This window comes from Cucurbita maxima, unplaced genomic scaffold, assembly GCF_002738345.1.
Source record: "Cucurbita maxima cultivar Rimu unplaced genomic scaffold, Cmax_1.0 Cma_Scf00009, whole genome shotgun sequence".
NCBI lineage: Eukaryota > Viridiplantae > Streptophyta > Magnoliopsida > Cucurbitales > Cucurbitaceae > Cucurbita > Cucurbita maxima.
The window spans coordinates 2541433-2552924 of NW_019272025.1; the positions used below are offsets into that span (position 1 = coordinate 2541433).

The 11492-nt window shown below is 39.0% G+C and overlaps 3 protein-coding genes and 1 long non-coding RNA gene across 7 annotated transcripts; 2 read left to right on the forward strand and 2 right to left on the reverse strand.

Annotated features, from left to right (window-relative positions):
- The first annotated feature begins 80 nt into the window (after positions 1-80).
- LOC111484318 (NADH dehydrogenase [ubiquinone] 1 beta subcomplex subunit 9-like) lies at positions 81-4114 on the forward strand. Of its 4 annotated transcripts, none has more exons than XM_023130870.1 (6): positions 81-257; positions 361-402; positions 1302-1383; positions 2538-2593; positions 3199-3268; positions 3700-4114. In XM_023130870.1, the coding sequence occupies exons 1-5, from the start codon at positions 126-128 to the stop codon at positions 3235-3237; spliced, it is 351 nt and encodes a 116-aa protein (XP_022986638.1). In that variant the 5' UTR covers positions 81-125; the 3' UTR covers positions 3238-3268; positions 3700-4114. The 4 variants fall into 4 exon arrangements, with proteins under 4 accessions (XP_022986638.1, XP_022986637.1, XP_022986639.1 ...); XM_023130869.1 differs by having other exon boundaries at positions 3199-3266; positions 3727-4029; XM_023130871.1 differs by lacking the exon at positions 3700-4114 and adding an exon at positions 3519-3608 and having other exon boundaries at positions 3199-3266.
- LOC111484344 lies at positions 1396-2281 on the forward strand. Its single transcript, XR_002718487.1, has 2 exons — positions 1396-1872; positions 1957-2281. It is a non-coding gene; the product is annotated as an uncharacterized LOC111484344 (long non-coding RNA).
- A 1024-nt stretch (positions 4115-5138) lies between the features above and the next one.
- LOC111484319 lies at positions 5139-7355 on the reverse strand. The gene is made up of 3 exons (XM_023130873.1): positions 7143-7355; positions 6516-6603; positions 5139-6260 (listed from the first exon to the last, which is right to left on the reverse strand). The coding sequence occupies exons 1-3, from the start codon at positions 7323-7325 to the stop codon at positions 6199-6201; spliced, it is 333 nt and encodes a 110-aa protein (XP_022986641.1). The 5' UTR covers positions 7326-7355; the 3' UTR covers positions 5139-6198.
- A 217-nt stretch (positions 7356-7572) lies between these two features.
- LOC111484202 (arginine decarboxylase-like) lies at positions 7573-10633 on the reverse strand. The gene has a single exon (XM_023130701.1). It carries the CDS (start codon positions 10041-10043, stop codon positions 7887-7889), a length of 2157 nt encoding a protein of 718 aa, XP_022986469.1. The 5' UTR covers positions 10044-10633; the 3' UTR covers positions 7573-7886.
- Positions 10634-11492: the final 859 nt, after the last annotated feature.

Genomic DNA, 11492 nt, shown 5'->3' on the forward strand with positions numbered 1-11492 from the left:
GTAAAACGGTGCGTTTTGGGAATCAAAACCGTTAAACGGCGTTATCTCCAGTGTTAGTTAGTCCCAATCGAAATCCACAACATTACAAAGCCATCTACAGAGGGAGAAAGAGGAAGAAGAGAGAAATGAGCTTTTCGTCGACGGCGGGATATTTGGCTCGGCGAGCCGCCCAGAAGGAGAGGGTTCGGATCCTTTACCGGCGAGCCCTCAAAGACACTCTCAATTGGGCTGTCCATCGCCATCTCTTTTATCGAGATGTATACGGTTTTCTCCATTTCCATTTCTGTCTTCGATCTTAAACTGATTCGGTCTTTTTTTTTTTTTTTAATTTTTTTTATTTCTAATCGTCCATCGTTTCAGGCGTCGGACCTCCGGGAGAGATTCGATGCAAACAAGCACGTGGTTCGTTCTATGTCTGTTCCTTTAATTTTGTTCTGATCGATTTTTTTGTTCTTTTGTGTGTTTTCGTTGATTTGAAATTTTCTGCATTGCGACCTCTTATGAGTTAATTGACCTAGGGATGTGGATATAAACCGATGAAATAATTTTTTGTGCGGCTAGATTGAGATGTTTGAGTAGACTCTACTCTTACTGCGTGGATTTTTCTTACAAGCATTTTTCGTTGAATTGTCTTGCGTTACTTGATGAAACATTGAAATGTGGTTTATACTGGTAGTTTGGATGAATGCTTGTGGTGCTTTGGTCCTTTTATTCTCTGGGATTGTTGATTGATCCTTCAATTTCGTCTGCTTACTGCATCTGGAAAATCGTGGATTTGACAAAGAAATGTTATGATATCCTTGGAATCAAATATCACCATTTTCCTCATTCAAATCATGTCATGTTGGAAGTTGTGTAGGACGTCCCATATTTAAGGATTATGTTGCCCCCAATTTGTGTTTCAGATACGTAAACATTCTCCCATAGGAATTATCTTCCTGCAAAATTTAACAATTCAGTTGGTTTTCTTATATATATCCAAAGCTCTCTCCTGATCCACAGAGTTAAAAGTTAAAAAATAAAGTTTGAAGATTGATGTTGGAAGGAAGTGAGAAACTACGGAGAATTAACTTGAAATTATACTTGAAACTTCAGAGCTTTGAGGGGTCTTATTAAACTCAGCATCGGACTATAAATATTCAATTATGTTCTGGGAAATTGGGTCAAAACTAAAATCTGAGATCAGAATTTCAAGCCGTGGAAGGTCTACAAATATAGACTGACATGATTTTAGTTAGCACGCATCGTTTTCTATGTTATTGATCAATTGCTTATGGATCCTTTTTTGGGTGGATTTGCAGGAAGATCTTGACAGAATAGATAGGATGATAGCTGATGGAGAAGCTTCCTATAATAAGTGGCGGCATCCCGATCCCTATATCGGTAAGTACACTCTTGAATGAATTGATCATGTGGCAGTTCATAAAAGTAAGGATGCAAAATCAACTGCTGTTACTACGTAACATGTTAATGACGAAATTGTCCTCTTAAGTTCTTGGTCTTCTACTTTAATCTGATCTGTAGATAACAGGCATGCTTTCTGTTGATTTGAAATGCCACTAAAGTGTTGGTTTTCCTTCCTCCTTTTTGAATAATAAAAATTGTATTGCAGAAACAATATGAACAAAACATTGAGTTTAATTAAAAAAAAGGCTATGGTTTTTATCCATTTTAAGAGTCAGTTTAGTAGGTTGTAGAGATCCACGCCTAAAAATAAGCAAACTACAATATCAAAGCCTTCCAATCATTTGTAATCATGAGTAGGCTATGCTTACAAAAGAGTTTCTTCTGGTTTGAACGCCACCAAGTAGTATGCTACTATGCTGTACATTTCTCCAAAAAGAATCCACCAAAGATGGCCAATTTTCAAAGGTTCCCTGAATTCTCTCTTTCCACATCATCCACAAAATAGCCCTGACCGCACAATTCCATAAAATTTTTGCCTTCCTTTGACAGGACTTCCCTCCTAGGCTCTCCATCAGCCACCCATCAATCTTCTAAGGGAGGCATTCAGCCAACTTAAAAACCGGAAAGAAGGAAAATCGTGTTGAACGGGAAAATGGGCAGTAGGGCAGGATGTGATCCAAAGACACTCCCTCCTTCAAGCACAAACAGCAAATAGATGGACTCCCTCTGCAGCTTATCCGAAGAATTAAGGCTTCTATGCATGACCAACCAAATAAAGACATGAACTTTTTGGGCCCTTTTTTTTTTCTTTCCAGTTGTAGTCCACCATGGGAGTTCTAAGTTTAACATTCAACTTAATCAGGATCGTTGGTAATGAAATAGGGAGTGTGATGGTCTTCTATTAGTTTGGAACAAGAAATTCTTAATACTTCAGATAAGCTGCAGAGTGTGATGGTCTTCGTTAAGCTGCAGGCATGCTTATGTCAAAACAATCTTCCCCCAGTTCCCAGATGGTTGCCAGCTCCCACCTAAAACTTTAAAGAATCATTCATTGTTTGTTATTTCAATTCTGCTTGAGGCTATGCATGCCGTTATTAATCCTAATTTTTTATTTTTCTTTTACTCTGTAGTTCCTTGGGCTCCGGGTGGTTCTAAGTTTACGCGAAACCCAACTCCACCTCCGGGGGTAAGTTTTCTTTAGAAGATTGTTCTCATATCTTTTTTTTCATAAGAATTTCATTCCTTCTCTTTACATTTTTTTTAGACATCATTATTATTATTTTAATTCTTGCATATATCTTGTTTTTATTGCATTATCTGCCCTATAGGTTGTACAATTGTGTCCCTAAGAACGGTATAGCATTAACCACCTCATTCTCAGTGCTTTTTACTAGAGGTCATGATATGCAGTGTACCCAATAATTATAATGATTTGTGATTGGCTTATTGGTCAAATGAAACGTCTACTAAAACCACAGTTTTGAAATATGTTTGTTTTAACATGGCATTTTTTTACCCCAAAGATGAGCACTAGTGTATGCGAAGGTTCCTTTCACCTATTCCTGGAAGGAGCACGTGAAAATGGAAAAGTGGAAATTCTTTACCCAGCGATTAGAGCATAGGAACGCAGCTCCATACTCTTTACCTTTTTTCTTCTTTGGCTATTTTAATCTTATCATGTGCTTCGGGCTTGAGTTCTCAACTCTTTGCCCCTTTGATAATTTTTTATTGCAATTTTTAGAGTGTAATCTCATCTGTCAAGATGACACTAACATTTATGAAATTATGCAGATCGAGATCATATATAACTATGGGCGGGAAGATCACTGAAATCTTCGTTATCATGGTAATAAGTAAAGGTAAGCTTACATTTGGCTGCTGATAAATGCCTGTTTTCCCCGATCTGGATGCAACTCAAACTGGCTTGTAACTGGCTATTATATTATTCTTGCATTTTTATTTTATTTCTTGCTTGTTCACTCCCATGAAGAGTTTGTATCTTTTGAGCCTTAGTCCTTTTACATTTATTCAATGATAAGTTTTGTTTCTTGTTCAAAAAGGGAGAAAAAGTGTGTTTTGTATGTGATGCCGACCAGATAGTATTATTATAGGGAGATTATGGTAAAGCGGAGTGAATCTTGAGAAGCGAAAGAAGTTTGTATACTCTGAAAAAGTTAGTTTGTTGTTTTGAAGTTTCTAAAGCAGACCATCTACGCAATATTACAGTCAACAATAGTTTTGAACATACAATGACTCTAGTTTTGGACATACTTTTTCCTTGTAGCTCTAATGTGAAAAGCAACGTTTTGAGTATTGCAGGTTGAAATTGTTCGTGGGCTCGTCAGAGTCGATGATGATAAAGCGAGCTCTTTGATGTGTAAACTCGAATGAGCACAAATTATAGTGATTCCTTGTTGATTTGCTTTCTTCTTATTATTGCTCAGATATGCAAATTTGACAGAAAAATCACCATTGGAACGATGTGTGATGCTGCAACTTTTGGTTAATTATCCATCCTTTGCAGGATGAGCGGTTTGCCTGATTGCTTGTCATTGCATCAGATGTTTAAATAAATAGGAAATGTTTTAGCAATTGAGAAGCTAATTTCATTTTTATTGGGCATCGGTGCTCTTAAAAAGTTGAGCATGGATGGGATATGGTTTTGAAATAGTGAAAATCAATTTTATGATGAAAAATTGCTCAAACTACTAATCTGAATATTAGACATTGAAGGAAGACTCTGAATCAACTATAATAAGTCTGTCATTCTACAATGGTTTAGTAATGGATGATTCATCTTAAACAGTCATTGTTGATCTACAATCAATTATGACAATTTTTTTATTGGAAAGGTTGAACAGGATACTTTCTAGCACGATCTAGAAAAGGTACATGAAATGTACTTTTGGGGTCATTGATGTGTTTATAATTTATGTCGGTAAAGAATGCTATTTAGTTGACCAAAATAAATTGCACTATATGATCATGAAAGTGTGAAAACAATGTTGTAGATGAAATTAAGAAGAAAAATAAGTTTGAATGAGAGAGGAGAGAGAGAAGAATCAACCGCTCAATGACTCGAATGAATACACGAATCGAATCACTCAAATGAATACAATCAGCACAAAACTATGTTAACACAATCACACATACTATTCACAATTAAAAAAAAAAGCACGTACATAAAACAGATTCAAAAATTATAAACACATGACTACAAGCTTAGTGTAGTCAACTATCCTCCTCTCTCGCTCATTCTCATTATTCCTTTGAAGTTATGGACCAATAAAAAAATGATTTTTATATTCGAAACCCATTAAAAGGAAGAGAGAAATCAGTATTAGTTCAGTAATATTAATCGATGAGGTGTTCGAAAATGGTTGAAGTTAGTTGAATAAGAGGATCACTATAACTATAGCCAAAGACGAAAATGATTTATTCAATATTATGGATGACTGGTTACAGAGGGACTGTTTCGTTTTTGTAGGTTGGTCTGATCTATTGCTCCTTCCTTGTGCCTATTTTGCCGTGTGAGGTTGGTTTACAAGTACAACATTTGTAACTTCATGGTGTACCCATGGATTGACAAGTTCCTATTTGGAATGATGTAACTTCTTAACCGCCACTAATAGTTTAGCGCACACTCTTTTATTGTTCACTCTTTGATACACTCATTGTTGTTCACTCGTTCTTTGATACACTCATTGTTGTTCACTCGATCTTTTCCAACAACTTTACCAAAATAATCCTGTATTTCATTTTTAAGAAAAAGAGATGTTCCGTGATATTGAAACATAGGTCTTAACTTAGATAAGTTAATAAGTTGGGTTTGTGATAATTTGTAAAATAAATATGCTTGTGACAAGTATGATAAGTCCCCAAAGACCTTTCTATTCTTATTACTAATATTGGAAAGTGACTTTTTTATAGTTGAAATAAAGTAAATGAAACTTTGATTTGTTTTATCAATTCTTTCTTGATTTGCTTCATTATTGGAAATAGATTTAGTCATTTTTTTTATTGATTGTTCATATGTTCGAAAAAACTCATCTACAAGATGATTTTTGTTTGATTCGCAACCAGTTTGGATAGCTCGTCTCCAAAGTTCGTCTCAATTTAAACCTCTCCATTGCTCGCCTAACATCCAAGCTCATCATATGCCCATCAACTTCTACACCAACCTCGTCGTATAAGCTTCATGCACTGTCGAAGGGAACATTGCATAAATTGCATGTTTGCTGGTAAGGTCTGACCAATCCAATTTAGATCAAATTTCTCCAACCTTTCAACTTATTTTCATCTATACTGATTTAGATGTGATTTTAAAGCTTCCTTTTTGTGGTGATCATCCAATGACATTCAATTAATATTTGTCCCGTGATCATTGGACCATGTTCTTGTTCCTTATTTCTATTTCTTGAATCTTGGAAAAAAAGAAACCCGAACATAAACATAAACATGTTTGGTAACCAATACCAAATAATAGAGCCCAACGATCATTAGCACAGAGTTAAGGTTGGGGTTCGGCCCACCCCACCATATTTGAGAGGCTTGAACTCAACCAAGGCCATAGACTTCATGTACTCATTTTACCAGCCCTGACCAAAATTCAGCTCAAAAGAATGAGGTGTGTACTCGATTCACTACAATGTCGGTATGTTTCGCTAATATTCAAACAACCTCTCAGGTGGTGATCTTGGTCGCTCGGTACCAGAAGGTATGTTCTTTGCCCATTCGTGCTCGTGTGTAATTGACCTCCTTGACCCGAATGCTATAAATAGCACGAGCAAGTTAGCCATCGGCTTGGCTAACAAGAGGGATTTCACTCTTTCTCCACAGATCAAAACATGTTCCTAATAACATCAAAATCTATTGCATCTTCAAAATAAGAAAGATGATTAAAAGAAAAGAGGCAAAGAATCTTTTATATTTAAGACTTAACATCATGTCTTCCTAATAGCAAACACACTAGGATGGTGTCAGGTCAACGAAGAGCCTAGAATAATCATTTCACGTCTTTCTAATAACAAACGCACTTGGATGATTATGAAAGAGTTGAGAATCAAATTTTGGACAAAGAAACAACATGTCTACAATAAAATATTTACCAATGATCTCTTTCCCTCCATCCCAAAACATTTCAAATGCAGGGCAGCATGACATTTCTCTCATCCCAAGACGATCCATTGACCGATCCTGCTTGATGCCAAACGACATTGATTGATACCAAAAAGTATGAATTGAACTCTTTTTAAGTGCTAAGAGATAACAAAGAGAGCTTAGTAATCACATCATTACAATGGCCCTCTCCTAATAGCACTAGGAGTGGTGTAGTAGGGTGAATTAAAACACAGAGTTCATAAGAATCTGTATCATTTCTTCCTAATAACACCGCACACTAATGGTTAAGAAAGAGATGAGAATCTTTTCGTGTTTTTTCTAGCGACACTAAGATGATCAGGAAAGAGTTGAGAATCTTTTTCAAGAAACAGATCCATAATAAAGAAATCAATATATAGAGACAACACGCAGTGGGAGACGACATAAAATATATATCAGAAGAGACAACAAACCCATGACAGTGATGCCTTTTCACCCATTACTCTACTCTAGATTTCATATTAAAAGAGAGAAAAAACCATTAAGCTTTCTATTCCTATATACCACAGATCACCATTCTAAATTAAAGCTAAATGAGAATATAAAAAGAGATGTACATGAAGAGAGGAATCTACCTCTACCGCACAGTTTTCAGTTGTTGACCACAGGACCAATCTGAGGCTGAAAAAGATTGGACAGAGCAGCACACAGCAGTCTGTGGACAGCAAACCGATAGGGGCATTGCATGAACAGATAAGCTCCATCCCCAACCGCACCATCCTGTAATGACAAATCCAAACCAAAATTCCGTCCCCCATCACGCACAAGTGTAATAAGGATGATATTGACCCTTCCCCATCACATGGCTTCACAAACAATTATAGAAAATGAACCCTTTTCGATTTACTAGATGTTGTTTAAGAGCAAAGGAATCAATTCAAAAGGCACTATTGAAGAAAAGAAAATTAGCCATTGATGGCTTCTTTTTCTTCCATTCTTTTTTCTGATGAAAAGGAAAACTTAAAATTCTACACTGACATTACGAAGAGAGAACGAGATCCCAAATTTTACAAAAGGGTGGATTCGGTGTTCCCATCCCCTCTTTTCTGTACTAAAAAAAAGAAAGTTACAAAAAAAAAACGAAGGAAGACTAAAGGAAAAGGAGCTTTGCTGCTGTTGCCGCTCTCACAACCCTTTGCTGCAACACACCAAAGGAAAAAACAAAAGGTTTTTTTTTTGTTTTTTGTTTTTTTGAGAAAATGGAAAATTCATGGAAATACATCGACGGACCCATAAGGACAACAAAAACAGACCCACTAGAGAAGAAAGACAATAGCTAAGTAGGGATGGCTGAGGACAACGAAGTCTTAACAACTCTGTCAAGCATAGCAGTAAGTCCACTGCTCGGAATCATCGCCAGAACCAGAATCCACAGCACCATTGTAATCAGTATCACTATCACTGAAACAGGAAGATGGGCTACCCAAATAAGGCATGTTGCGGAAGGACATGGCCAAGCTGTTGGCTATGCCCTCACAACCATCATCATCTTCCTGCACAAACTCCTCTGCTCGGTGCTTGAGCGTCTCGAACATGAGTTCGGGCTCGTACTGCATCACTCGGAGGATGTCCCCGGATGATGGCCCAGGCACAGTGCGAGTCACCGCAAAGCTATGCGGTCCATCGCTCTGCATTACTCGAATTACGCTCGGGCCACCAAACAGGTTGTGAACACCACCGAGAGCCTCCTCATAAGCCCCGCCCAGAAACATCCCAAGATAGTATCGCCCACCTCCACCTGACAAATTACCATTGCCTTCCATCTCGTGCAATGGCAAACTTGACTCGCCACCAATGAACTTATCGATCTTCCCGTCACTGTCACAGGTAAGATCAGAGAGAATGCCTCTCACTGAAGGTCTCTGATCAAGACGATGAATGGGGACTATAGGGAACAGCTGATCGATACCCCAGAAATCTGGAATGGAAGTGAAAATAGAGAGGTTCACGTGATAAGATCTTACAGAGTCCAACTCCCCAACAGCCTTCGAAATGAGAGCACAAAGGCCATCCACAGCAGCCAGTTGTTCCATTCCCAAACACCCATCCATGAATTTCTCAATGCAGCGTTGTTTCAATTGGTCCGCATACAGCAAGCATGTCTTATACTCACCCATACAAGCAGCAGCCGAAAGGTTCTGATAATCTACGCGGGCATCGTCTGTTAGCCCATCAAGATACTGAAGTTCAATGGAGCTCATGGATGGGACCTCATAAGTACTAGCAGAAACGGCCTCGAAAATCAGAACGGAGTGATGAGAGGCAATTGCTCGACCACTTTCACTGCAAAGTATTGGGTGCTTCACGGACCTACGGTCACATACAGAGCGAATTACGTCAACAACCATAGAGGCATACTCATCGAGACCATATGCAACAGATAACCCAGAGTCCGGAGACTTCGAACCGTCATAGTCAATACCCAGACCACCTCCAATGTCAACTACACGCATGTTGGCACCGAGACGGACCAATTCACAATAGATCTGAGCAGCCTCACCAACGCCATCGGCGAGCAAGGTAGTGGAAGGAATCTGGGATCCAATGTGAAAATGTAGCAATTGAAGGCAATCAAGCATATCATGCTGTTTAAGTTTCCCGACCACCCGAAGAATCTGGGTGGTCGTAAGTCCAAATTTCCCTTTCTCGCCAGACGTAGACCCAAAATGACCAGAATGTTTGGTTCGAAGCTTCGCACGCACGCCAACCACAGGGCGAACGAAGAGTCTTTTGCTCAAATCAATCACTAAATCGAGCTCTTCCTCTTGTTCGAGAACAACCACCGTGTTCAAAGCAAGCTTCCTGGCAATAAGAGCCAAAGAAATGTACTCCGCATCCTTGAAACCATTACACACCAAAAGGGCATCTGAATTCCCTTTGCACAAACAGCTCATTGCTAGGAGGATCTCTGGTTTCGAGCCAGCTTCGAGACCAAAACGGAAAGGAGATCCGAATTTCACTATGTCCTCAACAACGAACCTGTCCTGGTTGCATTTAACCGGGAAAACACCCTGGTAATGAGAACCATATCCCTGAGATTGAATGGCATGATCAAATGCCGACTGGAGAGATTCAAGACGATTCTTAAGCACATCAGGAAAGCGCACAATAAGAGGAAGCTGTAACCCGAGGCCGCCAGATCGAATCGGATCTGAAGCCTTCTTCACAATTTTGAGCAAATCAATCTCCTGATGCGGCAAAGTGGCCGTACCGTAAGGACGAACAGCCATATTTCCAGAGCCATTAACAGAAAAATAAGGGGCACCCCATCCATCGATCTTGTAAAGGGAAGAAGAAAGAGAAGGAGACCAAGACAGATTTTCAGAGGTGGGAGCAGAGACGGGAGAGGTGAAGATGGTAGTCTCCGGAGGTCCGCCGGGAAATAAGTCCGGCGACGGAAGAGAGCTATCCCCAGCAAAAGCGTAGCCAGGAGGAGGAGCTGCAGTAGCATCCACGCAATAAGCTAGGGCCGGCATCTCTCCGGCGACGGATCAAGAAATGAATACGAAGAAGAAAATGGAAAAAAAAAAATCAAAGAACGATGAGAGTGGTTAGAACAATTGTTAAGAAAATGGAACGATAATTTTCAGAGTTTGTGCAAGTGGGGGCTTTAAAACCCGCCGAGGCCGAGGCCCCGGCTACCCCCCCAAAAGAAGCAGAAAAAGTAGCTATTTCCACCGCCAAATTCACCACGCTCCCCTATACACTTGAAATATCCCACCGCGATCCGCCCAGAAGAAGAATTTCAGAGGAACAAGAACAAAACCAAGCTACAAAATCGAAAAAAACAACCAAAACTCAAGCACTGAATCCGTTCTTCACCATGCAGATCTGGAAATCAAAGAATCGACACAAACCAGACGAAGGATTCAAAGAAGAAGAACAAAAAACAGAATGCAATTGCTTTCAACAACCACAAATGGAAAATGACAGAGCGAAAATTCACCGGGCAAAAGGCCGAGAAAAAAGAAGAAACGGAAACCTAACGGAGAAAACACGGAGAGATATAGAGAACCGTCGGAGGCGACGGAATGCGTTTAAACGAGGTTAGAATGAGCGAGAATAGCATGCATTACCAAGCGCTCTTTTATAGGAGAATATCTCTCGGGTTCGGGTCGGATCTTTACATGCACCCACCCGGTAGTTCATGACCCGATTATATTTCTCGCGGGTTCTCCTTTTAATAATTAATTAATTAATTTTTTTTTTTAAAGACTGAGATTCTGTTCCTTTTCTCTTCAAAGCTTATGGACTAATCAGCGTCGGGTTGCCGCGTGGCCTTCTTTCGTGCGGGACCCTCCATTTGCCAATACATCTCCCCAGGCTTCGCCTTCGGTTTAGCATGCTTACGTGGCCATTTATTTCGGATTTTTTAATTTTAAAAATAACTAATTTCAAAATCTCGCGATATAATGGAAACGATATTCACGAAGAAGAAGGTAGCAGGAAGTTTCGTGGTGTAACAAGTTAATGACGTGGACCGTCAGGATCTTGTCACGTCATTTGTATCCTCTCTCTCAACAGATTCCCTCCCTTTTTCTTCGTTCAACCGAGTTTGAAGGATTCATGTAGCCCTTCCATTTTTATTGCTTAAAATATATTTAATATATTAATTAAATAAAAAAATATTTTGGAACCCTTCGAAATCCGAGCAACCCAAATAGACTTCACAGTTCAACCTAATCAAACCCTTTGTTTTCAGTTGGATTAGGTTGAATTGTCGAATTTTTTTAATTATTTAAAGAATCAGAGTTACATTAATAACTAAAGTCTCATAAAAGTTAAATATCAAATACTTACCGCTAACCTTAGTTACAAATATTAAATATTTTTAATATTCATAGTAATTGGTTGGGTTGGATTATACCCCTAATTTCAAGTGGATCGAGTTGACTCAACCAAACAATGTCAACTCAAATAAAAAA